General features: G+C 38.4%; 3 protein-coding genes across 4 annotated transcripts; 2 read left to right on the top strand and 1 right to left on the bottom strand.

Annotated features, from left to right (window-relative positions):
- Positions 1-328: 328 nt before the first annotated feature.
- On the top strand, positions 329-13,797 carry LOC121943253 (zgc:158482). 2 transcript variants are annotated; one of them, XM_088075727.1, is made up of 11 exons: positions 329-908; positions 1,688-1,897; positions 2,007-2,165; positions 4,693-4,817; positions 8,690-8,884; positions 9,630-9,720; positions 9,859-10,057; positions 11,065-11,162; positions 11,310-11,440; positions 11,594-11,708; positions 13,202-13,797. In XM_088075727.1, exons 1-11 carry the CDS (start codon positions 425-427, stop codon positions 13,303-13,305), a joined length of 1,911 nt encoding a protein of 636 aa, XP_087931853.1. In that variant the 5' UTR covers positions 329-424; the 3' UTR covers positions 13,306-13,797. The 2 variants fall into 2 exon arrangements, with proteins under 2 accessions (XP_087931853.1, XP_042342676.2); XM_042486742.2 differs by lacking the exon at positions 13,202-13,797 and having other exon boundaries at positions 330-908; positions 11,594-12,390.
- A 1,117-nt stretch (positions 13,798-14,914) lies between these two features.
- LOC121942786 (long-chain fatty acid transport protein 2-like) lies at positions 14,915-20,401 on the top strand. Its single transcript, XM_042486044.2, has 10 exons — positions 14,915-15,465; positions 16,539-16,748; positions 16,872-17,030; positions 17,238-17,362; positions 17,538-17,732; positions 18,229-18,319; positions 18,410-18,608; positions 19,172-19,269; positions 19,672-19,802; positions 19,904-20,401. The coding sequence occupies exons 1-10, from the start codon at positions 14,985-14,987 to the stop codon at positions 20,075-20,077; spliced, it is 1,863 nt and encodes a 620-aa protein (XP_042341978.2). The 5' UTR covers positions 14,915-14,984; the 3' UTR covers positions 20,078-20,401.
- hdc (histidine decarboxylase) lies at positions 20,078-27,032 on the bottom strand. The gene is made up of 12 exons (XM_042489123.2): positions 26,946-27,032; positions 26,639-26,811; positions 25,983-26,096; positions 25,080-25,202; positions 24,849-24,986; positions 24,591-24,734; positions 24,169-24,235; positions 23,861-24,023; positions 23,632-23,722; positions 23,444-23,542; positions 22,254-22,355; positions 20,078-21,987 (listed from the first exon to the last, which is right to left on the bottom strand). Exons 1-12 carry the CDS (start codon positions 26,971-26,973, stop codon positions 21,208-21,210), a joined length of 2,022 nt encoding a protein of 673 aa, XP_042345057.1. The 5' UTR covers positions 26,974-27,032; the 3' UTR covers positions 20,078-21,207.
- Positions 27,033-27,477: the final 445 nt, after the last annotated feature.

The raw sequence follows: 27,477 nt of genomic DNA, 5'->3' as shown, positions 1-27,477 counted from the left end.
ACTGCATCCACTGACCCTGGACCAGCTGCAGAGTTGTCTACCAAACAGCGTTTTTCACCTGACCCTGACACTTGGCTTAAACGTGACAGATATGTGTCTGACTTTTTTTTTTTTTTTGCTTGCTTTACACCCTTTACCTTGTGTTGTCCTCCAGATAAGTCTTGATCCGTCCTGCCAGCCAAAGTTTAAAGACCACTTCCTTCTTTTCATCTTGTTTTTGAAATAAAAACAGCGACAGGCTGAACAATGTAATCATATGTAATCCAAAATATTCAACCATTTGACCTTTTTCATGAACTTAACCCAGTTTTTGAGAAAATGCCCCGCCCCACTGAACACAATCCTTATTTGCAGCATTCCCCATTTTGCAGCAGGGGCTGCACTTTTTTTCTCTCTCTCTGAAACTTGTTTTAAAGGAGAAAACATGATGGAGATGTATTTGATTTCTATAATTTTAGCAAGTATCCTCATAATACCGTTCGCAGTCAAAACTTTGTCCCCTTATCTTTGGATGGATCTTGTGTATTTTGGGGATCTGCTGCGGATTTTATTGAGGTTCGTGTCGAGGCGGAGAAAGAGACCTCTCTTCTTTGTTTTGGACCGTTTCATGGAGCAGACCGCTGCGCATCCAGACAAGCCCTTCATTGTGTTTGAAAATGAAAACTACTCGTACACATACACAGATAAGAGGAGCAACCAAACAGCCAACGCGCTGCAGGCTCACCCCGGATATAAAGCTGGGGACACCGTCGCGCTCTTCATGGGGAATGAGCCCGCCTTCATGTTTACCTGGCTGGCTTTGGCCAAATTAGGCTCTCCTGTGGCTCTTCTCAATCACAACATCCGCACCAAGTCTCTGTTGCACTGCTTTAACTGCTGCAAGGCCAAAGTCTTGATAGCAGCCTCGGGTGTGTATCTGTGTGCAAACGTGTGTTCATGAGCAAAAGTTATATTTAAGGAAGATAGGCCTGCTTTTTAAAGGTGCTGCTGGCTGAAACAAGGCATTCAGATTAGATGCCAGTTTTGTTATGTCCAAAGGTTCAAGCTGTTTTAGAGCAAGTTAAAGGCTGTCAGTGCTGGATGGACCCATAGGCCCTACTTGAGTAAAAGTACAGATTTCTTACAAAAAACACTTTGGCAGAAGTTTAAGACACCTATCAAAACAGTGCTTGAGGAAGAGTATTGTATCTGATATTTACTGTACTTAAGTATTGATAGTAAAAGTAGAAGTAAATGCTGTTAATAGAAATCAGTCAGAATTCAGAGGATTATGAATTTCTTCTTTGAAACATACACCACCTTAAAAATGGAGCCTATAATACACTTGAAGAAAAACAAGGTCTGTTTTTGTTTGTTTGTTTTTTTTGTTTACAACTTGAAGGATTTAAAGATCAAAATCCAGATATCCTCTCCCTGTCATCCCAGCTTTTAACAGAGTCAGGGATGCAATGTGCACTGAAGTGTTTTCGTTGTCAAAACACTTCAGTGCACATAGTCATCATCTCCCGATCTAAATCCCGAATTTCAATGACTGTCTTCCAGCTTCTCACTAACGTAGTACTTATAAATTAAAGTAAAAGTTGCAAGGTTTTAGTTGACTTTTGCATTTTCTGTAAAGCTGCTAATGTCTCTTTAATAGTCTGAAATGAGTATGTAGTGGTTATGATTGTACTGCGTCCGTTTCCAGAGCTAAAGGAAGCAGTGGAGGATGTGCTGCCCTCACTGATGGAGCAGGGTGTCACCGTCCTCCTGATGACCAAAAACTGCAACACCCCTGGGATTGAGAGCTTCTCTGATAAAGTGGACAAGGCACCGGACACCCCGCTCCCTCGGTCCCTCAGATCACACATCACATTCAAAAGTCCTGCAGTTTATATTTACACCTCTGGGACTACAGGTATGTGGTAGTCGCTGATATTTTAGGTTCATGTGATAATCTGATCTCACAACAGTTTACCACAGACAGTTTTCAAGGTCAGTGTTGTTTGTGTCTTGCTGTATGTCAGGTCTCCCTAAAGCAGCCGTGGTCAATCAGAACCGCCTCTTAACGGCACTGGTTGTTTTATCTTCAAATGGTGTAACGTCAAGTGATGTCATCTACCTCAACCTGCCTCTGTACCACACAGCTGGATTCATCATAGGCTTTATTGGCTCCATTGAGACAGGTGAGACCACTGAGATGTAAGAGCAGAGTGTAAAATAAAAGATGTGTAAGATTCCTTGCAGACAGATGAATGCTTACATCACTGAGCTCCCAAATTTCAGGTTGTTTTACATGTCTGATAATTGACTCTCGGGGGGGTCTCTGTGGGCTTCCTCCCACAGTCAAACCTCATTTGACTGTGGGAGATTACTTCATTTGTGACTTTAAACTGGTGGGAATGTGAGCATGAATTGTTGTCTGTCTTTATCAGTCATCTCTGTGGTCAGCAGTTCTGACCTGTCCAGGTTACAGGTAATGAATGAATGAACCCTATATCCACGTGAGCCTGATGGATTAAGGGTCTTGTAAATTAACATTGGGGGTCCTTGGAAAGTGCGTGAGCAGTAAAGGTTTGTTTAACAATAGCCAGGTGGGAAAACCTTTGTTGTGACTGGAAGGAAGGTGACCTTGTGAGATGTTGGCCTGTGTGTAATTTAACATAGGCCCTGTTTACGCCTGGTAAATGGGTTATTTGGGGTCTAAAAAATGTTGGGACCACAAATAACTAATTTGAGACATTTAGGATTTGTCTCCAGGTTTTCTGTAAACTTTGACTTATCTGTCTCATTGTGAAGAAGTAGAAAAATAACTGAACACAGTTAGTGTGTTGGTTTTAAGTCTCAGAGTCTGTGATTGTAAAAGCACTTTCAGCTGTCAGAGAAAACTTGAGGTCACATTGTTTACATACAGCACAGCTACACTCACAGATAACTGAGCCTCCTACCTGCCTGTCAAACAACCCATAAACCTTCTCTAAGTCCAGATCTGAGTTGAGTCCTGTAGGGATCAACAGATGTGAATTTGGGCAGCTGGTGGCTGCTCGCTCTGCAGAGGTTCAGCAGCTAACCAACGGAGCTTGGCCTTCAGCCACCGCTACAATTAACAAACTCCGCAAATCCATTCAAGAGCTCCACCTTCCACAGTAAGACATACACGCTCGCTTATTCATTGAATTCACTGAATTACAGATCACGACTCGGCTGCTGTTGCTCTGGTGTGATGTGTGTGAAATAACTGCAAGTCGTTCCCAGGCTCAACACATTTTACAAAAGACTTCAGTATCGTCAAAACATACATTTTTTTAAGCGTTTGTATTATCAAAAATCTATTTTGAGGTAATCAACTTCTTCTCTTTGTTGTGGAAAAAAGGCTGTTGATGAACATTTTTCGTCATAGTTTTTGTTAATGAATATGAATAATATGAACATTGATTCTAATTGCAGGTGTGTACTGACAGACTTAGAGCTGTTTTACGTTTAACATAGAAAGTCTGAAGCTGATAAGAGTCAGCCATCGGAGATACCTGGTTTCCACTGGACAACAATAATAGTTAACATACAATGAGTAGTCATTTTACTTCTGTACTATAAAGATAACAGAATGTCTAAATGCCATGTCTAAATTCTCATATATTTAGTTGTTTGAAAATTATTGATCTTTCATCATCCAGTAAAGGCTGCGATCCTTCACTGGCTTCCCACCTGCAAGCACTGACAAAGTATGTAGGTATTATTTGAACCTCAGATCCCTGCATTTGAAAGAAAGTAATAATATTATGCAGATTCATGACAGTGGCACCTTCATAAGTTTCTCAGATAAATACCTAATTATAAGGTTATGGCACTAAAAAACTTGTAAACCGAATTGAACTCGGCCTCCTTGCGCCTCCTTCTCTCTCTGGTTTTCTTGACCCTGTGGGAGACTAAATGAAAGACTCTTTTGTGCCTGTGAACCAGTAATCTGAACAGAGCCGTGTCAACCAAGACCAGATTACCTCTACTTTATAACCGCGTTTTTCTAAATAGGCTAAAGTTCACACAGCTATTATATGTCTGAGTAAGCAGCCTGAGTTACACACATCAGGAGATATCCAACACAGAACAATCGCCGTCCTGTTGCGCACTACATGCAGTTAGATGGAATACAGTTTAATATTGTTGGCAACAGTGTTTCTGGAATATTCAAGTCTTACATAAAGTGAAATAATTCATCTTTACTTCAATTCAAAGTGGAAATAACCAGGGATATTACTGTTATAATCATGCTATTTGCAGAATTATTATACCTCAACCTTAATGGTCAGTCATTTTAAAAATGTGGATAAACATCCCAAAATAATCATTATGCCTATGCTTAACCCTTTGAAACATGAGCCAATTGGCTTGATTTCTTTCAAAAACATAAAGGCAATGAGCAATGAAAGAAGCTACATGAAAATTAGTAAAAAACAACAACAAAAAAGAAGCAGAGAGAAGGTTTACAAAAAACCAATCAACATAACAAAAATGTCATGCTTAAAAATAATACTAATTCTGTAACATAATTTTAAATATTTGATTATGCTAATTATAAATATTGTTTTCCATAGCTTTTAACCCCCCCTAAGTTAAAACTTTGAACAGCAGAACTCACTGAATTGAAAGCCATAAAAATGAATGTGTTATCAAAATTTAATTTATCAATTTCTCTTTTTTGCTCTTATTTTGAAGGTTCAACTATCATTCTGAAGAGGAAGTTCTCGGCCTCTCAGTTTTGGGACGACTGCAGGAAACACAGTGTGACTGTTGTGCAGTACATTGGAGAGGTGATGCGTTACCTCTGTAGCACATCAAAGGTAAAATGATTTTCACTGTTCTTATCTTTTCACACAGTGGTGTTGCAGCCATGCAGTGCTGTAAAACTGAGCAGTATTTCAGTGTTCATGTTCATTGTAGTGATCATCGTTCAGGAGGTTTTTACCATGAGACGAATTATCCCCAGAGGTGTTGTTACAAATCAATATTTCTCCGATGCTGTTTGGCTTGTGGCAGACTGGCCTCTAGCTCAGCACCTGCTAATGTGTGCACACCTTTATTCTCTGATAACTTGAAATTAAGATGTTAATCAACAGATGTTCTTTCTCTACAAAACATATGGACCTGATGATTTAAACTGGTAAAACACTGAATAAAACAGTTTCACTTTAAAAAACAGTGACTTTCCAACACTGTCAGTCTCATCACAGAGGGAAGCTTACTACAGTGGCCCTATCTAGAGCCAGTGTTTAGTTCGGCCTTTCTGGGCAACTGTACAAACATGCCAATACTACATGGCATACTCCATGGACGAGGATGCGCTCCCTGTGTAGATATAACCAGCTCACCCTAAGGTTAAAAAAAAACAAAACACGTTTCTTATTTTCAAGTGACTAAATACTTAAGAAAACTTACTTAATATATTTGATATGTTCCCCTGTATCCTATACACTGGACCTTTAAGTTGCCGACTCTGTCCTTTAATTTACTAAATTGTTTTTATCCCACTTATTCCACATTTACCTCACTTTTTAGTCTTTGTAGTGTTGAAAAGTCTCTGCAGCTGCAGTGTCTTGATCATGTGACAGCTGAAACTGAAACACAAACCAGTGACATTTCCTTAGGGTTGGCAGGAGGTAAAGGTCACACCCCCTCTCAATCAGAGGACATATGAGGAACATTTGACTAGATAATACCTTTATATCAAGATTTCTTTTGGAAAGTTGTTAAAGATGTACTATGCAGGATTTTCCAAAAAACCCCAAAAAAACCAAAAAACAGGGTATAAACTCATATAGAAATGATCCCTCTTTATCATCATTTATGACCCATGAGAAGATTGTGGTGGTGTTTTCTTCTGCAGAGACTCTGCCCTCTGCCTTTCTTTTCTTTTTTTCTTCTTATTTTCTGTGTTTGGGATGTTATGGACATGTAATGGTACAGCGCTCAGGTGAGGTTGGGGCTTTAAAAAAAGGTAGCAACTGGGTGCTAAACGGTCAGCAGAAAGCATCCAAGAGGCACAGCACTGAAAAAAACGTAAATACAGCAAGGCGCAGTGGTTGGCTTTTACTTTCACTTTCGTTGTTTACAAACAATCTGGGTGTATCTTAGCTGGTCTTAATTTTTTTTACAGTATTTATAGTTTCCTTGTAGCATATCTTAGCATACTCTTATTCCTTTCATTTTGTAACTCTTTTTTGTGCTATTGTTGTGTTTTATATTGCTTGTTTTGGAGTTGCATATTTTGATTTTTGATTTTTTGTTCTTTGTTGTCTGTCTGTAACTTGTGCTGCTGCTTGTCTTGGCAAGGACACTCTTGAGAAAGAAATCTTAAAGTTTAAATTAAAAGGAAAATCCTGCATATTGTGCCTTAAGGGGCAACTTCAATGTATATAATTGTCATCTGTCATCTGAGTTTATGAAGGAGCTGTCATAAATAAACCGCCACACTTGATGCCACATATTTAAAAATATCCCTCCAATATGCGAACTGATTGACATGCTGCTGCAGCCCTATCCAGTAACCTTTATTTATTTATTAAAAGCCATTTTTAAAAACTTTTTTATTCATTTAACACAAAGACAATACATAGAACACACAACACAGAGAAGATATTTACAATAAAGCTCACATACTTATGATACTATTGGTCTTTTCATGTCTATATTCAACCTTACAAAGTACATATTTAATGGTGATATTCCATCCCAAAATGAACCAAACTTTAACGTTTAAAGTCAAATGAAGAAAACAACACATGCAAATGTATAGAAATATGTATGAAAAAACAGTACTAATAATAATGATAAAATAGAAACTAAATTTTAAAAAAAGAAAAAGGATAAACAAAAAGCAAAGCAAAAACCAAGAAAAAACACAAGAACAAAATAGGCATTGCCTATATTAAAGGAGATAATTTTACCTTTTCATTTTCAACTGTTACCTAGCTGTGATTTTTTCCATATTAAGCATGCCAATTTTTAGAGAGATTGCAACTCAAACAAGCTCACACTGGATCTTTGTGAACCACGCCTTCTTGCTACCATCGTAGTCAGTGTCATGCTCTTTTAATTGAGACAGCTGCTGAGACAGAGCACTGTGAACCGGCTGCAGCAGGCTAGTCAGAGATAACTTTCCAAATCTGTACATTCCCCCACCACAGCACAGCTGGCTTACCAAAATAGAAATCGTTAAATCTCAACTATCGGGTTCCAGCTCTCTGCGTCAGTATCTATTGAGGTCTGAACAGCATGCAACATTATGGATACATGTGAATCTTTAGGCTGCAGATATTATAAAGAGACGTTTGTAAAGTAGCATTGCACACCTTTCCGATCCTTTAAAGATGAGTCTGCTGTATTTAGGAGTACTGTAAACACTCTGCAGACATGTATGGCCATTCAGAGTATCTAATTGCATCACATGAAGTGCAGTCTCAATTTACTCCATGACCCTCTTCCAGTCTGTCTGTATCTGGTCACCACTAGGAATAGATGCTGGCCTTAACTTAGGAAGACCATATCAAGTAACTTGGCATACAAATTACCCTGTACTAGTGTGGGTGACATTTACTACAGTGAATTGTATTTCTTACACAGTATTTGTTTTGTTTTTAAAGAGACAAATATTCACATACTGTATGTTTGCACGTGAACTGGTGTCTCATGTCAAATTTGTACATATAGGCATTACTTGATTACAGAGGATCTTAATTAATGGCTCCATTGAATGATAATGTCAATTTATTACAAAGCACATGACTTACAAATGCGTGTGTTTAACGGCAGTTCAGTCTCACACTGTGTTTTTAAAAATGCTGACAGGTGGTTTTTGGTAGCATACCCACTATTTCCTCTTTGTCTGGCCAGGTTTTACAGTTTAATTGAAGGTGGGAATGCAGAAATCTGGATTTAGAAGTTAAAAAAAGAAAAAAAGGTAGAATTTGAAAAAACACCCTCCCTCTGCAGCTCCCCCATCTCTGTCCTAAGTCCCTTTCATAAACAGCCATCAGGGACATGCACGTGCTTCATACAGTTACAGAGTGTTTTCCATACACTGATTTATCTGATCTTATTTCATTGCGGAGTTGCATTCAGCTCATTCAGAAGCTGGCAGCAGCGTGGGAGACGGACCTCTGGCTGACAGCAGTAACAGTTTGAATTAAGCCAACGCAAACCCCCCAGCGCCTGCTGTCTGCTGGGTCTTGTCTGTGTAAAGGCAGTAACAGAAAGTTTGCTGATCCAGTGGTGAATCGATGCTGTCTGGTCCCAGCTGCGGTTTGCACTTGCGGGATTTGGGTTGCTGAGTGGGTGACTGGAGCTGCTACATGCAAAGTGCACGGCACAGCAAAGTGGTCTTTAGCGACAGGGACTGCGGTGAAGGACACACTGTGATTCAAAGCACTGATAAAGGTTAGCTACATGAATGTGAACTTAAGATTCAGCCGTGAGCCTGCTGTTGCCAAAGCTGGAATAGCAACTTTCTCTGCAGGATTCTCTGTCATTGAATCATTCTTTCACCAAAGAGACGTGCACACATCTGCATTTGTAAAGCCTGAAAACAGAGCCAAGAGGAGTAGAAGTCCAGTGTTCTCTTAGACCACTTGAATGACAAGAAGAATGACAAAATATTTCTTTAGTACTTACAAAATGTTTAATCTTTTATTTATTTTATTTTTATTTGACAATTCAGAGAGAAAATGACAAGGACCATAAAGTAAGACTGGCCATTGGCAACGGAGTCAGAGCAGAGGTTTGGAGAGAATTTCTCAGTCGCTTTGGAAACATTCAAATCCGAGAGTTTTACGCCTCCACTGAGGGAAACGTGGGATTTGTCAACTACACAGGGAAAATCGGAGCAATTGGACGAGTTAACTTTTTTCATAAGGTGAGAATGAATTTAAAACAGACCTATATACTCTAAGTCTACTAATATCGTTCCTGCCATTGTTTGCAGCCAAATGAGTGTGTATGGAAAAGTCAGTATATATACATTTGTTGGAATCACACACAAATATTCACTGTAAAATCTGATCTCACTGAAAAAAAGAAGGCAACTGATAGCCTTGAAAAATGTAAATAAATGTAACCATTAGTCCTAATTTATTGGAACTTTATATCTAATAATTGAGTTTACTTAAAATTTTGTTATATTTAATTGATTTTGTGAAACTGTTGCAACTTAAAAATGATTAGTTTAACCAAATCAATCTTTTTAAGTTTTAGTGACTTCCAATAAACTGTACTATATATCTGTATTCTGCTGGTTGCAAACTAGTCAATCATATTTGTATTTTCTTAAACTTGTTAACAAAACAGAACTAGCAGATCTCCAAACTTCTTTGCTGGCAAAATCCTCTTTGTATTGATCAAGCTAAGTCAGACTAACTTGGTTTACTGAAGACACTCGGAAAGAACAAGGTAATTTCACTTGTCATTTTTAGGTTGTAAGTACTTCACACAGTTAAGTAAATGAGCTTTGAGTAAATTTAACAATTAGATATAAAGTTGTATTGTATTGTGTGTCAATAAATAATGTGGAAATAATGGGCAATAATATGTTTAATTTTGATGCTGGTGAATAATGTATTGGGCTCATAATGAATTACTGATGTCTGTACTTCCTCCTGCAGAGGCTGTTTCCCTTCGCTCTGATAAAGTATGACACTGAGCGGGATGAACCGATTCGGGATGCTGATGGTCTCTGTGTGAAGGCGCCCAAAGGTGAACAAACTCCTGTCTAAACTCTGGATCTTGCAGGAAGAAGTTTTTATCAACCAAATCAGAATGCAGGTGATGAGGTAGGTAGTCCATTGATAGACGATGGCAGTAAAAGACATGTTTCTCGGCTTGTTCTTTAAGGTGAGACGGGACTGCTGGTGTCAAAGATCACAGACATCGCCCCTTTTGTTGGGTATGCTCGGAACGAAGAACAAACGGAGAAGAAGAGACTTCGCAATGTTCTCAAGAAAGGAGATCTTTACTTCAACAGCGGAGACCTGATGAGGATCGACAAAGACAACTTCATTTACTTTGTGGATCGTGTAGGAGACACATTCAGGTACAGAGACGTGCCCTGATTTGATTTTTGAGCTTATATTCAGAATCACTGACCAAACATCACAAGGTAAAAGTCAGTTAAAGAATGTATTACATATCAATAATGTTTTAGTTTCTGTTGTTAAGCTCTTTCATAACTGGCCTGAAACAGGTTTAAGAAAGATTCTGCCTCTTTTAGTATATTTAGAAAGAAGAAAAAGTTTTTTATTGTGAATAAATTAAACACAAGGATGATATGTTTATTTCTCCTAATAATACGTTTGCAATAATTGCCGGACAACTTTCCCATCTTTCAGAGGCTGTACAGTGCTGGGTTTTGAAATGAGAGCGATGATAGGCCTACTGGTATGTGCAAGTAGAAAACCTGAGCAGTGTGGTACCAACCATGTCATGCTAGCTTTTCAGTAAGTGGGAGGAATAATTTAAAACTATGCCTTGATTGTTCAGTCTTGTATGTTATGCCCCAGGCTCCCTCAATGGTTTAGCGCAGCTTCCCAAACCTCTCCTTTGATTTCTACTTGTCCTGCATGTTTTAGGTATCTCCCTGCTGCAACACAGCTCAATTAAATGATCAGTCATTAAGCAGCTTCAGAAATTCATAACAAGTTGATCATTCGAATCAGCTGTATTGCTGCAGAGAGAGATCTAAAATGTGCAGGACAAGTGGTACTCAAGGAGAGATTTGGGAAACGCTGCTCCAGTGTGTAGGATTCAGTGGCATCTAGAGGTAAGATTGCAGAACTGAAACTTCCCCCATGTGCTAAGTACTGTATGTAGCTGAACATCTTACTTTTGGGTGAGTATAAGGTAATAAAACATAGTTAAGAATATTATATACATATAAAACAAAGCTGTGCAAACTTGTAGTTGTGTATCTAACATGAGTAACAGTTAGGTCTTTGTTTCCTCACATGCACCTGTAGACTAAATTGTAAATTTAAATTGTAAGTTTTTAAAAGAAATAAAATCTACATTGTATGTGAAGTTGCAAATTGTTTGAGCTCACAGGTGGAAAGGTGAAAATGTAGCCACAAACGAGGTGTCGGACATCCTGACAATCGGTGATTCTCTCAAAGAAGCCAATGTTTATGGAGTCCAAGTGCCAGGTGACGGTCATTTCCAAAGTACATTTTACCTGACGGCATGTTTTATAAGAATGTCCTGATTTCCACTTAGCAAAACACTGATAAGAGACATTGACTTGGATTGGTAAATAATTGCTTTGTCTTTTTTAATTTTGGTTGGCAATGCAGGGCATGAGGGACGTATAGGGATGGCAGCGGTCACTGTGAAGGAGGGTGCCCAGTTTGAAGGAAGTCGAGTATATAACCATGTGGTCAGCTACCTGCCTTCATATGCTCGACCTCGCTTTATCAGAATACAGGTATGTTACCTCACAGACACACACACAAACACACTCACACTGCATTTCATTTTTGAAAGAAACATCAGGTACAATAAAGTTAAGGCAGCCATGTAATCAAAAGCAGATGATATTTTGATGCTGTTTTGACTTTGAGTATTTTGTGCCGCTCAGAACGCCGTGGAGGTGACGGGGACTTTCAAGCAGATGAAGGTGAAGTTAGTGGAGCAGAGTTTCGATCCAGGACGTATCCAGGACCCTCTTTACATCCTCGATGACAGAGAGAAAAGTTACGTACCGCTAACAGCTCAGGTCTACAGCTCCATCATTTCAGGAAACATCAAACTATGAGGAGCCTCTAACTCTGCAGGACTTTCAGTCTGCCTACATTTTAATAGTCAACTTTCAGCTCAGTGACTGAACAAATATTTTTACTGATTTATTTGTGTGTTGCAAAACGACATGGAAGCATACACAACTTTCTTAAAACCAGCAGATGGAAATCGAAAGTGTAGGGTTCATGTCGGTCAGCCTGCAGAGGGGAGGGAGTTTGATATTATATATAATATATTTTACTGGCATGTGATAATATAAATAGTATATTTACAAGCATGATGACTGCTTTCCAGTATAAGGACTGCTGCTTTTACTTTATTCAGGCTAATAATGGTGCTGAGAAGCGTTGCTATGTGTCTTTATAAACTTAAAGTGTAGTTTACTGAGATGCTTCTGATGGTTTTTATAAAGAACAAACTTTAAGATAGAGGCTATCGGCGACCCTCTCACAGGTAGTTTGTGATGTACCTAACAGAATACTTTGTTTATAAGAAAAGACATGAACAGCATGTAATAGCTTACAAAAATATAGGACAGACCCCAATGTGATTTTTAGATTTTAGATTTATGTGCCATTATCTGTAAATATGAATTACCTAAATTTTCTGAAAATTAAAGTAATTCTAGCATTAAAATCAGGATTTGTTTTCATGTACTGTAGGTCTTTTCTGATTTTAATCATACCAACACAAAGACAAATTTCAGATGTGACAGAAAAACCGCAAGGTGGAGACAAATGCACATGTAACCAAAGTCTCTGTCCTCAGCAGTGGTGGAAGAAGTATTCGAATCCTTTAAAGTAAAAGTAGTTATATCACCCTGTGAAAATACCCTATTACAAGTAAATGTCCTGCATTGGAAATGGTACTTAAGTATAACCAGGAAAATGTACTGAAAGTATTGGTAAAAGTACCCTATGCAGAAAAATCTAAAAAACAAACAAAACAATCCCCAAAATTCTAAATTGTTAAAAAAAAGAAAGAAAAATAGAGAACATGTCTCAAACCTCAAAATTATAAAAAACTGAAAAAACATCCCCAAATTCAACTGACTGATTAATCAACTAATTGTTTCAACTGCACTTATAAAAACTATATTTCACTAATAAAAATCAACATATACTGTAACTTTTCTTATGTTTTTATGCAAAAAAAACCCCATCTTGATTTATAAAATAACTAAAGCTGTCAGATAAATGTAGTGAACTAAAGAGTAGTGGAGTAAAGTATAAAGTGACATAAGAAATGAAAGGCTCAAGTAAAGTACAAGTACCTCAAATTCATACTTAAGTACAGTACTTGAGTAAATGTACTTAGTTACAGTCCACCACTGGTCCTCAGTGTAGTTTAGTCTAGTACATTATGTTATGCATTATAGAAACCAGTGTGAATACACGAAAACTATATGAATGGTAAATGTTTTATTCCCCCTCCTGATTTCTCGCAGGGCGACCAACTGGAGCCCAAACCATGAAAAACAGGACAAAGACCAAAAGTAGACAGAAGTATGTGGACAGGGATGTTCATAGTTTGCCATGTATGCATTTGTAACTGACACCTGTTATGTACTGACATTTACAGCATGTTTATGCATGGTTGATTATTAGACAGTGGCCCCCTCGGTCACCGATACGCAAAGGGCGCCACCGACTCTGGTGCATCTTTTGTGGCTTTGTGCCTCCATGTGGTTATTTTGTGTATCTTTGCAGTTCCTTTGCAACTCTTTGTGGTCATTTTGAGTCTTCTCCTGGTCAGCATTATGTTAATTTGAAATTTGACATTTTGCAAGTGAAGGCAAGGGGCTGCCCTGACACTTTGGGCCCCCGGGTCTGTGCCCAATAGGCCTGTTCAGTGATTTGTCAGTGTATTTATGCATTCTAGTGTTGTAACAATCAGGGAATTTATTACTTTGAAACAATACTCTGAATAATGTAGATATTCAATACCATTTTCAATACCCCAGGGAAAATTTGACTTTGAGGGCATAAAATTGATTGTTTTGTTTTTTTTACTGAAAGACAAATATACTGAGGCAATAACATGGATTACCTTTCTTTTCTTGGTAAGTAACAGAGAACAGCATAATGACTGTAGTAAACATTAACAAAAGTTTTTCACATGAAAGAAAATAATATTCTTGTGGTGGTGCACAGTCTTCACACAAGCAAAAGTGTAAAAAACGCAAAAACGCAAAAAGCAAACTGTAAAATGTTGTTGATTTAAATTTGGATAATCAGTTTTCGCACACATTTATTGTATGACTCAGAACAGAAACAGATATTTTATCACGCTTCAGTGGAAGCCTGTTCCGAATACATGATGATAACACCAGTTTCAGAGGGAAATATTGAACTCTTTACATCACCACATTTATCTGACAGCTTTAGTTGTTTTACAGATTAAGATTTTTGCATAAAAACTTAAACGTTATAAAATATGATGTTTTGTTATGAATGAAATTACAGTTGGTACAAGTACAGTTGAAACAATCAGTTCATTAATCAATCTGTCTGTTCATAGAAAACTAACGAACTATTTTGGCTGAACTTTTAAGTCGTTTTTAGTTTTTAAATATAGAATTTTTTTTTTTAATTTATAAATTTGAGGTTTTAGGTGTTCTTTTGTATTTTTTTTTAATAAATTCTAGTTGTTAGGTGTTTTTTTTCTCCCTTTTAAAATACAATTTAGCATTTGAGAGATTTTTGAATTAATTTCTTTTTTAATAACTGTGAGGTATTAGGTGTTTTGTGGTTGTTTTTAAAAATGTTTATTTAGTTATTTTTAAATCAATTTTGATGTTTGGGGAGTGTTATTTAAAACTATTTTCTTTGCACTGACTATTTTTACTTAAGGTATATTTTCCTGATTATACATAGGCTACTTTCTTTTATTTAAGTAGGCCTACGATTTCCAATGCAGGACATTTATCCTGCTTGAAACAGAGTTTTTCCACCGGGTGATATTGGTACTTTTACATAAGTAAAGGATCTGAATACTTCTTCCACTGCTGGATAACACAAAGATTGCACCAGAGGCGCAGTAAAGGCATAAACATGCAGCCATTCACAGGTTTCAGATTTATACACAGAAATTCCGTTGTTTCCGCCCTCAGAGCAGAAAATCGGCCAGAGTTCAAGAGGCGTTTACTGCGTATATCCAGCTGTTTGCTGTTCAAAGTCGCAACTTTCAGGACTCTGGCTGCAGCTGGACTGAAACCTCTCTGATTTATAATGATCGCATATTTTCTATACACCGCTCTTGCGGGTTTGGCGCTTTTGCCATTATTTCTTTTCTTGCGAAACCCTTACTTTTTACAAGACTTGAGTTATTTAATTACTTCACTTAAAATCTACCGCATCCTGAACAAAATCAGGAAGCAGAAACCCTTTCACAGTATTCTGGATCGTTTTCTGGAACAAGTGAAGAAGCAGCCGCACAAGAAGTTCATACTTTTCGAGGACAGCTCGTTCACTTACAGCCAAGCCGACAAGGAGAGCAACCGAGTGGCCCGAGCTTTGTCCTCACAGGTCCAGCTGAAGGAGGGGGACACGGTGGCCCTCTTCTTGGGAAACGAGCCGCAGTTTGTGTGGACCTGGCTCGCGCTGGCCAAACTGGGATGCACAGCTTCTTTACTGAACTACAACATCAGATCCAAGTCTCTGCTGCACTGCTTCTCCTGCTGTGAAGCCAAAGTCCTGGTCGCTGGTGCCGGTGAGCTGCGAAAACAACACCGAGATTCACTCAGTTCTGTTTTGTCATTTAAGTGTCGCTCTGCTTTATCCTATTTGCCTCGTGTTGATTTAGGAGTAGCCAAAGGTGATGATAGTTTTCCACACCTCAACCTCTCATTCATCAACACTTGTTCAGCTCTCAGGAGATTTTTGAATGAAAGAAATTGTACTCTTTATTATCAATAATATTGAATTCATATCTTGCTGAGTATGTTCTCTGCATGCTGTCTGAAGTATATATGGACATAACTGCATAAAAAGAAACAGCTAACCTTAATGATTCCTTACTTAAAGAAGATAAATAAAATGTAACCATGTTACAATCTGAAAGAGACATCTATGAATCAAAATAAACTTCTGATTGAAAAAGTAGGCTATGTAATAGAAACCCTATTTTTGAAGTAACTCAAACCTAATTTGATGTCAGCCCAGTGTTGGCATTGTACTTTTCTGCAAACAACGAAAACCTGAGTAGCAATTTACAACTAAATTATATGCTTATTTATCAGAAACTGTCAAATCTATCGATAATCTACAAAAAGTAGATTAGTTTCTTTTCTTTCTTTGATACTTTTGACACATATGCAATGATGATTCCTGTGTGATACCTATGTTGATGTTTCCAAATGTCAAGTCTAATTTGTCATGTGCTATCCGGTGCTGTGCTTTCACAAGGTCTTAGGCACCAAACTTGGGTGTTTTGTAGTTTCCAATGGCTTTTTGGGCACCAAACATAAGTACCAGGTATTTTGAGCCAAAACATGATCTTTTCCAAACCATAACCATGTACTCTTCGTGCCTAACCACAGCATTTTCAAGGTAGTTTCAAAGTATCAGCTACCTAATTTTGAGGAACTGTCACAAATCTGTGGTTTGCAGAAATTTTTTCTCTAAAATTCACAGATGCAGACACATCTGCAACTAACTTAGGGCAGCTGACGTTTTGGCGCAGGCTTGGTCATAATAGGCCTAAAGACTGTTTTCCATTTTTTACTGCCACTGCATTGACCTCCATGAGGCCTTCACTTAATTTCCTTTGTCCTTTTCTCATAGAGTTGCGAGAGGCTGTAGAGGAGGTGCTGCCCACCTTGAAGCAGCAGGGCGTCAGTGTGTTCATCTTCAGTGAGGACTGTGATGTGGAGGGTATTGAAAGCCTCTCTGACAAAATTCAGCAGGCCTCAGACGAGCCTCTGTCCCCTCAGCTGAGGGCCAATGTCGGCATTAAGAGTCCTGCGCTGTACATCTACACCTCAGGAACCACAGGTAATGTGAGAGTCCCAAATTTGACCTTGACTTTTAATCTACGTTTGTGTTTTTAGTGTGCAGACATTGAGCTGCTGAATTAGGACAATAAGGATTATATCTGTGTCTAATATTTTATACTAGGGCTTCCCAAGGCAGCTATTATTAACCACGAGAGGATGTGGATGGCAGGTTTTCTTCAGTCTGTCGCTGGCGTACGCTCCGACGATATCATCTACGTGTACCTGCCTCTTTACCACTCTGCCGGCTTTCTAATGGGACTTTGTGGAGCCATAGAAAAAGGTAACTCATTGCATCATAAAATTACAAGACATGATTTCCAAACTGCAGTCTGATGAGTTCACTAAAGGTTAAACAAACAGGTAAATGACCTTGAATGAAACTCTGATTTCCACTATTTGTATTTCAAAGTCCTAAAGGTTTACAGCTCTTATTGAGCTCTTGGTGTGAGATTACATGTTGCTGAAATCTGTGCCTCTTCATTTTCAGGCATCACTGTTGTTTTAAGACGTAAATTCTCTGCATCCCACTTCTGGAATGACTGTCGAAAGTACAATGTGACTGTCATTCAGTACATTGGAGAAATCATGCGCTACCTCTGCAACACACCAAAGGTAAACCACAGTGTATGATCATACCACTCTACCTGTAATATAAATGGCTACAACAATAAATTGATGAATAAATCATAAATGGCTTTAATGTCATCTAATGCCTGCAGCAGTCAGAAATACTACTTGTGCTCAACATAATGTGATGTTTATATCCCTGGTCTTACCTCTCCTCTAGAGGGACAATGACAGAGATCATAAAGTCAGAGTGGCTGTTGGAAACGGGATAAGGGCCGACACCTGGACTGATTTCCTCCAGCGATTTGGGGACATTCGTATCTGTGAATGCTATGGAGCAACAGAAGGAAATATAGGTTTTGTCAACTACTGCGGCAAAGTTGGAGCTATTGGCAAAGAGCATTTTCTACACAAAGTAAGAGCTTCCTTGTTTCATTTTTTTGTTGTTGTGGGACAACTTTTTACAGTTTTTTTTCTTCTGTGGATAACTTTCCGCAAAATGTAACATAATGGCAAAGTTATTTTTTGCAGCTGTTGATGTAACGAAACCCAAATATGCGTCTGAGTGACATCGTTTTGTTTGCCACACTTATGTTTCTTTATTTTCTCCCTCCTTTTTTAAAATCCTTTTATGTATGCCCACTAGTTAAAATTATATGTGAAGAAAGTCTGATGGACTGAAACATGCTAGGCCAATGGGGCAAGCAGATAAAATCTATTATGGGTCCTTGAAAAGTCATGGAAAAGTTTTGAAATAGTGTTAATTAAAATGTGTAGGAACCTCAAAAAGTTTCAACGTATTTGCTACAATATAACGTATTTGTGGTTTGTAGAAATGTAAAATACTAACTTTTTTCTGGCGATAGGGTTGTTAAATCTTTACCATGTTTTGCTCTCGGTCTGGTTTTCAGATGGGATATTCATATGCCCTCATAAGGTACGACACAGAGAAAGAGGAGCCAGTCAGAGACTCCAGAGGATTCTGTATTAAAGTCCCCAGAGGTGAGCCAATCTCTATCAAAAATTACAGCTCCCTCCTGACCTTCCAGTTCTTACTGATCCATGACCTGCAGGTTTGGCTTTTACGTGCAGGAGAGACCGGTCTGTTGGTGGCAGAAATCAGCAAGAGAACACCTTTCAGCGGCTACGCCAAGAACATTAATCAGACAGAGAAGAAGAAGCTGAGAGATGTGTTTGTAAAGGGAGACCTCTACTTTAACAGTGGCGACCTTCTAAAGATTGACAGTGAAGGATTCGTCTACTTCCAGGACCGCATCGGAGACACTTTCAGGTCAGATGATGAAACTAATTGAATAAATTTGACAAGCCGAGCAAATAATGGGGTCCCCATCCGAAAACAGTATAACCGTTGATTAGATTACAATGTGAAAGGCTGAACAAAGCCTGAACTGTGTGGATGGTTGACCTCAGTAGATGAATGTTACTCAGAATCCCTTCAAGTTTTATCAACTCAGGCTATGTTTGAAGTACAGTTGGAAAATAACTGTATGGAAATAAGTAATACACTTCATCACTAAGAGCTGAATTTAAGACAGAGGCCAAGAAGATTAAAGGGGTAGTTGGATTTTTTTGGGTATGGATGTATGGGGTACTTATCCATAGTCATCGTATAACATACAGTAGATGTCAGTAGCAAAACATATTTTAGCTGCCTAAATAAAGTCCCACCTAAAAAATCAATATTGCTTTAAGTATACTCTGTATTTGGAACATTTTCACCAATTCTTCTTTCTGTCAGACAGCCGTTCCAACGGGGAAGCTGTTAACGACTTTTTCCCTCATTATAACTAACTGCTCCCTTATTTACTGTCTTCGTATTTTTATCCTATACAGGTGGAAAGGAGAAAATGTGGCAACCACAGAGGTGGCCGATCATTTGCTCATGGTGGACTGCATTGAGGAGGCTAATGTCTATGGTGTGAAGGTGCCAGGTAAAAATGACACTATTAGCAATTATTAAGGAATTATAAATGACATGCTCATTAAAAAACAATTACAAATATTTTGTGTCAGAAAAAATGTGTGAAATCTCTGAAATGCAAAACTAGTATAAGCCCTTTCTCTCACCTCTGTATCTGTGTGAGTCTGTTTGTGATTTCTAAACTTATGATAAGACATCTTGGACCTGTAACCTTTCACATGCCTGTTAATCGTTAACCATTGTAATCATGAATCATGTAATCCTGCAAATATATAATAATATATGGAAATTGAAAAAAATCTGAAACAGAGAAGCACCTATTTGAAAAATCTGCACAATAAAAAGTAAGCTGTTCATACTCATACTTTGAAATAAGTACCATTATTTTTATTTTGACCTTTTTACTCTTTAGGTCATGAGGGAAGAATTGGTATGGCAGCGCTGAAGCTCAAAGAAAACATGGACTTTGATGGCACAGCTACATATCAGCATGTCAAAAACTACCTTCCGAGCTATGCAAGGCCGCGCTTCATTCGCATACAGGTAAACAAAGACTTGCTGAATAAGATAATAACACATAAATAAAATAAGGAATCTGACTGAAACTGTCTTGCAATCATTAAATATTTATTCCTCTCTGACAGGACGCACTGGTAGTAACTGGGACATTTAAGCAGATGAAGGTAAAGCTGGCGGAGGAGGGCTTCAACCCGGCTGACGTCACGGACCCTCTGTTCTACCTGGAGGACAACAAAGGCTACGTACCCATGACCCAGGAGATATTTAACTCCATCACAGAGGGAAGACTCAGGCTCTGAATGTGTTCAGTGTTTATTTTTGGATTTTCATCCTCAAAATTGTACATTTGATTTTTAGGTTTTATGTTTTTTGGATTTAGTGGCATCTAGTTGTGAGGTTACAGTTTTCAACTAACTGAATACCTCCGCTCACCCCTCCCTTTTGAAGAGCGTAGGACAGTATTTCCCAAACCTCTCCTTGAGTACCACCTGTCCTGCATGTTTTAGATCTCTCCTTGACTTAACACAACTAATTCAAATGATCAACTCGTCATGATCTTCTGAAGCTGATCCTGCTGCTCCTTTAATTGATAAAGGATGCCAATAAATGACAAATGACCTGCACATTTCATAAGCTACCTGTGGAATATATTATGTTCTGAAATATTTCAAAGGATATAATTTTGTTTTAAGCACTTTTTAATAAAAAAAAAAATGTTTTAAATTTTGATTGTAAACAAGCAAAGCAATCCCAAGTCATTGATACATTTAGGTAGTGATTGATTCAGGCAAAAACTGACTGTGCCAGCTCAACATCAACACAGCTGGTACAGCAAATTGCTTAATTATTGAATAGCTGAATTCATTTTTGTGTATAAACCACACTGTAAAATCTGACAATTTGATCGTACTTAAAATAATCTTGGAAACTGATTGCCTTAAAAGTAAACATAGCTATTAATCTGAATCATATCTAATTGTTAAGTTTACTCAAAATTTAGCAGTATTTACTTACTTTTGTGAAGTCATTGAAATGTAAAAACGATAAGTGAAATTACATAGTCCTTTCTAAGTGTTAGCAACTTCAGTGAACCAAGTTTGTCTGACTTAACTTGATTATGACAAAGAAGATTTTACCAATCATGAAGGTAGGAGATCTGCGAGTTCAGTTTTGTTAACATATTTAAGAAAATACAAATATGGTTGACTGGTATGCAACCAGTAGACTGTAGATATACAGTAAAATTGGTTTACTGAACTTCCTAAAGCATAGAAAGATTGATTTAATTGAGTTTGTCATTTTTAAGTTGCAACAACTTCACAAAATTAAGTAAATATGAGATTTTTAAGTAAAAAAAAAATAGGCGGTTTTTTAAGATAAAATCAATTTGTCACATTTTCCAGTGTACTGCACACTTCTGTCAGCTTAACTAGAGGAGCTTCGGTGCAGGGGCAGTTTCCAGTGGTGTAGGAGAAGGAGCTGTGTTGGCTACAGGAGAAGAAGACATACAGTTCATTCTTCTGCAGGTGGAGGACAAGTGTTTCTGAGTTGCCTGTGAAACCTTGACAGGGCAGCACAGCTGGTGCCGGCCGCATTGCACCCACGGGTTGCAAAAACTGGGCACGCTGTAGAACTTTGTCAGCTTTTTCAGGACCTGTTTACCCAGGAGATTCGAAGGCATTTCTGTAATCTTAAACATTGGTCCGGATCCTGCTGCTGATGGTGCGCTGGGGAGGGTGTCTGCAACATCTTTAAGAACAGGCCTCTTGTCAAAGTCATAGCCAGGCAGCGGCCCGATGTAAGTGTACGGCAGAGGCTCGCTGCTGCAGCTGAGAGACCGCATAGGCCTCCTGGAACGATTCCAAGCCTTGTCAATCCACAGCTCCACTTGAGCCTTGTCCAGGCTGGAGGCGGTGTCCTCTCCCTCCTCAGAAATGGTGTCTGAGTTGGGGTCTTGGTTTTCCTCTGTTGCATCTCCTTTCCCTGATTTTGGTTGGTCTGTGTTGTTCAGAGCCTGCGTCTCAGCCAGAAGAGTGGAAGCCGTTTTGGAGATGATGCTCCAGTCCTTAAGGATGTCATCTGCTGTGGTGAACTGTGAGGTCACTGTGAACCGGATGATGCGCTTGGTGTGAATGTCTGCTGGGATGAGGTACATGGTTCCTGACCGGGTCAGTCTCCTCAGCAGCTCCTGGGTCAAAGCATTTCCTCCCTAGAAGAAGTAAATGGATATTCATAAACGCCTTCGGCTCATGAGCAAACCTGGAGCCTTCTCAGTGACATCAAGTCAAGGTTTCGGCTCTTTTTAATGATCACTGATATGACTCTGCCCTTCACCTGAGCTTGATAAAGCCAGTTAACCTTATTCAATAACTCACCTTTGAACAAGGTGTGACTGGGACGTTTCGACAATGATTAGCCAGTGAAAGACATGTTGCTTCACAAAGTTTATAAACGTTACATATTTGTGTCACATACTTTCAGACAGAAGACCACCAAGCCGAGGTGCCTCTCAGCAGGAACCTCAAAATTTGGATCACTTCTTATGTGAGACTCCAACAGCTTTGCCATCTCAATGCCCTGAAAAAATACAGAAAAAATATATATGTAAATCCTGAAACTTAAAAACAAATTTTGTGGGTTGTCACTGAATTCCCTACAGTAAATACTCTTTGTGCTAGGTCCTCTTTTTTGTGATCAAATGTTTATTTTTCAGTATTGGAAGTGAGAAAAACAAAATCATCAGCCTCCACGTACATCTGTAATGCTGGACGTAGGGCTGGGTATTAGTACTCGATACCTTCACACCAGCGTTTCCCAAACATCTCCCTGAGTACTACTTGTCCCTCATGTTTTAGATCTGTCCCTGCACTATCGCAGCTGATTCAAATGATCAACTCGTCATGAACTCCTGAAGCTGCTTGATAACAAGCTGATAATTTGATCTAAAACATGGAGGACTAGTGGTGCCCAAGGAGAGGTTTGGAAAATACTGATGCTATTTTTTAAACAATACGCAACGGTTACTGGGCTTATGTATGAAATTCGTCAAGTGCCCAACAAAGGATTTGTCCTTCCAGTCTTTAAAGTTTCCCTTGATCTTCTTCCCCATCATGGATGGCACACAGGTAAGACAACCCTAAACAAGACTAAAATTATTTAAGTAATATCTTTAAATAAATATCTTTACATATGTGATTATATAAATACAAATTTAAAAAAATAATAATGTATAAACGGATTCACATTGAGAATTTCTTGTGTACTTTGATTGTTAATAAGGTGTCAGAATACATTTAAAAAAGCATAAAAATGTAGATTGTTTGTTTAAAAATATAGAGTCAGGGGAAGGTACCCATTAATGTCTTAAAGTCCTAGAAACGCCCCTGCATACACCTGAGGTTAAAAACAGGCAATTTATTTAATATATAGACAGAGAAATATTAATAATTGTTTGTTTATTAACTGGCCCCTTTGCAAAAGTGGCCCCAGTGCAAAGCAAGCAGAGAGCTTATGTCTAATAATGAAAGAATCCTTTGGGAAAGTTCATAGAAAAGCTTCCACCTTAACAACTTTTTGGCACATCAGACCTAAAAGCTAGGTCTGCATCTGATATTTTATATTCACCTCTAAAATAATTTGCACAAAGAGAACTGAATGCCACTTACATGTCTGATATGAGCCTGGAGATTTTTCAGTCCAAAGGAGCGCATAACAAACCAGAGTTTGAGAGAACGGAAGCGTCGGCTGAGGGGAATTTGCCAATGCTGAACAACAGAACAAAAACATCGGTGCATGAAATGATTTATTATGATAACTGAATCTTAAATGAGGTGAAAAAATGACAGTATGATACCATAAAGTCCGTGGCTGCCTGTGAGTTTTCATGTCTGAGGTAAACTGGATCAACAGTGAACGTCTGCTGGAGCTTATATTTATCTTTTACCCTGAAAAAACAAAGTTAAACCACATTTTCAACACAGCAAACATCCTTTGGATTTATTTTTTTAATTCTTTTTTTATTTCAGGCCAACTTTTTTTAAAAAAGAAATGACGTGAGATGAGGCTTCAGAGTTCTTTCTTACCAGAAAGCTGTGCAGTCAAAATGAACCATCATCCATTTGGAAGGGTTGAAGACAAAAGAGTCAGCAAACTCAATGCCTTGCAGGGACCAGCGGAGCTCAGGACAGAAATAGGCTGAACCAGCATATGCAGCATCAACATGCAGCCACAGTCCTTCTTCTGCACCTGTTAGACATTTAAATGGCAACTATAACTCTTCAAATGTATCTCAGTGAAACATAAACACATTTTGACCTTAAAGGCAGTGATAAACCGACATTACTGGGAGTATTTTTTATTTTTTTTACTGGGAGTATATTTGAATACATACAAACTGGTCCCAGTTCAGACAGGTTGTCGAAGGCACAGACTCCTGTGGTCCCCAGAGTTGCACACAGCTGAACAGGATAAAAACAAAATCACTTATAAGATATAACATTAAATGTTGACATTTTGTCGTATATTTTCATTTCTTTTTAATAAGAACATTTTTTTTCACACATTGTAGCTCCCATAATCTTTAAGTATTGTACAAATACGTTTTTTCACCCAGTGTTGAAACCAAACTTACACCCAGTATCTTGTTGATGAATAATGAAGGCTTTCAAAAAGTAGCTGCCAGTGTTACAACATAACATAACAGACCGCCAAGAACATGATGTCAGCTAAAACATGTAAAACCACTGGCTTAATTCTGACATTCTCCACCCGAACACCCACATGCTTCCCCATCCTTCAGTGTCAAATACCAACCATGAAAGGGACCAGTCCTCTCCTCCTGTCCTCCTGTATGGCTTGTTTCAAAGTGTCTCCTCTCAGAGACAGCTGCTCATCAGTGGCCAGAAACCTGATCTTCACTAGAGAGATCAGACCTGCTTTCTCAACTGAGGAATGAGCCTATAAAAGTAAGCACACATCACATGAATAACTGAATAACACACATCAAATCAGTTTCTCAGTTTATTCATGTAATTGATAGGAGGTTATTGCACAAGAAATGGTCACACTGACCTGATCTGAAGCGTAGGCCACCAGTCTTGAATTCAGGACCGAGTCGTCCACATCCTGGTCGAGCTCAGCACGAAGCTGCATTATTTTGTCTTTCCGGGCTGCCAGCAGAGCAACCAGCGTGCTCTCACTGACTGTGCTCTAACAGGAGAGTCAGGTAGAAGAGAGAGAAAATAAGTTACAACAGAGACAATGTGTAAAGGTTTAAAACAAACAGACAAGACTGCTGCAAACCTGCAGTATGCCTCCACCTCTGCTGTCAGGATGGTGGTGCAGGAAGAAGGAGGGGAGCCCTAGTGCTTTACACAACCAGTCCATCACATTCATTTCCAGCTCTGTGCATGCTGGGCTGGAGGCCTGTTCAAAATTTACAACTGACAATTTAATTTATCCAGATGGACAAATTCAAATATTGTGATTAGGGCTGGCACAATATTACATTTTCACTACACCTCAGTATCACGGCTGAAAGACCTAACAATGATAATATTATCACGATATCTATAGAAAATTTTAAATAATGTTATCGGGATTTTGTCTCTTTTTTGGTAAATGAATAACGGGTACACTCAAAATACGAGTGTATGGGGGTGGAGGGGGAAACAAAGAGGAACATTAAAAAAAATATGCAAGTTGTGCCGAATTATTAGCACAATATTATTATCATGATCATTTGTGTATTATTAAAGCTCTTAAATCTCTAATCTGCTGGATCCCACAGTTGATCCACCATTATAGCTGCAGGCAGTGTGGACAAATGTGCAAACACACACACACACACACACACACACACACACACACACACACACACACAAACAAATAAATTCTAAACAAGGTAACAACATTTTCAGAAATTTCAAATATGCACAAAACATCAAGTTTATGCACAAAACATCTTGAATTTTCCACTAACTGTGATACATCTTGTAGCTGCAATGACGTGTTGAAACAAGAATATACAAAAATAAAAAATGCATTATTATTACACTTTCTTTTTCTAACTATAAAGCTAAAACCAGGGTTCAAGGGGTTAACATGATATCAGTATGTCATTTTATAAATATCACAGTTATATTCAATACTAGTTGTGATGTTTTTAGGTAATGTAGAGAAGAAAAAAGTGCAGGTTCCCCTCACCCAGGTGAATCCAACACAGTTGATGGCATCAGCCAGCATGTCTCCGAGCATTGAGGGCCATGAAGTCAGACTGGGGTAGTAGGCGTGCATATGAGGGCTCTGCCAGTGAACCACCTGAAGAAAAAGATGAGAAAATACTTGCTTTATTGCCATAAATTCAAATTTACTGATATGATTATGTAGTGGTTCTCAACCACTATTTATTTTCACTATTTTATTCACTTTAGAGTGAACCAAATGTGAGTACTAGTCATAAGAATAACTTCACTGAGCATAGGTTTTACTTTCTTTACAGTTCTACACCGTAAAAAGAGATTATTTGTTTTATCTTAAAAAAGTTAATGTCAGAGCTGCCTCAAATTTGAGAAGTCTAGTTTAATCATTATTAATTTACCTCAACTTGTCCTCTTACATTCAATCAACTTAAACTTCCAGCGCAGTGTCAACACATGCTTTTTAAAGTTAAAAAAAAAGCATTTCCACAGTGTATCTTGGTCTTGATCATATAGAACAACCAAAATCTTTTTAAATCAAGGTCCCTGGGGTGAAAATCTTATCAAAATCTAGGTCCATGACCTAATATGGGTCAATTTAGGGGTCCGTTACACTAAAAAGGCTGAGAACCACTGTGAAAATGGGTGACATTTGGAACTTACTCCTGGCATAATGACTTTCTCGATGTCGTTGAAGATACTCTCCCAGTCCTCCGGCTCTGTGGGCGCAGCGTCAGGGAGAAGCTCCTTCATGTAACCCGGTTTCACATCTGGAATCACCCTCCTCTCCCTGATGGAGTCCAGGTACTGTGTAATGTAGTCCACCAGCTCCTTACCTGATCAGTAACAGACACTGTAACATCTGGAATGATGTGTTTCCATATTCCCATGTTTACTTATCATTATTCGCAGTGAAATACATAACAACACATACAAAATGCGTCAATGATAAAATATAAGTTATGATTACCTCTGCGATTGTATTCCTCAGCCTGCATGTTTTTTTTGTTTTCTGATGAGAGCTCTTGGGCTTAATTTTTGTGTGTGTAAGAGGCGGCTGCAGTGATGCTTTGTGTATTGTGTGGCAGAGATCACAGAACTATATAGACCCTCCAGTGACAAACACGCCCTGAGTTGGTGACGCATTTTAATCGCCATACAAATATCCTTCACATATTCTATCAATCATTGGAGTAAGTGGTCACAACACCCATTCACTCCACATTTGTACTAAATATTTACCTTTCTCTGGTTGGTAATGAGTAAGTTATTCACTTTTCAGGGACATGATACTGTATTTAACATGATAGAACAATGTTATCAATGGTTAAACTGATAGTTTACATAAATGCATTTTTTTAATGTAATATACATCAGTCCCTTGGCACCTGTAACAAATATTCTCTCTATATATAGAAAAAAATACGATATTTGCTATATGATATGAAACCATGTATTTAAAAATGAGTTTTGGAATTTATTGTAAAATACATCAAGCATAT

Source organism: Plectropomus leopardus, chromosome 1 (assembly GCF_026936395.1).
Source record: "Plectropomus leopardus strain MGB_pleo_1.0 chromosome 1, ASM2693639v1, whole genome shotgun sequence".
NCBI classification, from domain to species: domain Eukaryota; kingdom Metazoa; phylum Chordata; class Actinopteri; order Perciformes; family Serranidae; genus Plectropomus; species Plectropomus leopardus.
This window is presented reverse-complemented; position numbering and strand designations above follow the sequence as displayed.

Coding starts and splice junctions, on each gene's coding strand:
- LOC121943253 (XM_088075727.1), top strand. CDS start 425: ATGATGGAGATGTATTTGATTTCTATAATTTTAGCAAGTATCCTCATA. Junction 4,818..8,689: donor ACCTCTGTAGCACATCAAAG/GTAAAATGATTT, acceptor TTGACAATTCAG/AGAGAAAATGACAAGGACCA. Junction 11,709..13,201: donor CCTCGATGACAGAGAGAAAA/GTTACGTACCGC, acceptor GATTTCTCGCAG/GGCGACCAACTGGAGCCCAA.
- LOC121942786 (XM_042486044.2), top strand. CDS start 14,985: ATGATCGCATATTTTCTATACACCGCTCTTGCGGGTTTGGCGCTTTTG. Junction 17,363..17,537: donor ACCTCTGCAACACACCAAAG/GTAAACCACAGT, acceptor CCTCTCCTCTAG/AGGGACAATGACAGAGATCA. Junction 18,320..18,409: donor CTGTATTAAAGTCCCCAGAG/GTGAGCCAATCT, acceptor TTTTACGTGCAG/GAGAGACCGGTCTGTTGGTG.
- hdc (XM_042489123.2), bottom strand. CDS start 26,973: ATGCAGGCTGAGGAATACAATCGCAGAG. Junction 25,203..25,982: donor ACTGTGTTGGATTCACCTGG/GTGAGGGGAACC, acceptor AATTTTGAACAG/GCCTCCAGCCCAGCATGCAC. Junction 24,236..24,590: donor GAGGACTGGTCCCTTTCATG/GTTGGTATTTGA, acceptor TATCCTGTTCAG/CTGTGTGCAACTCTGGGGAC.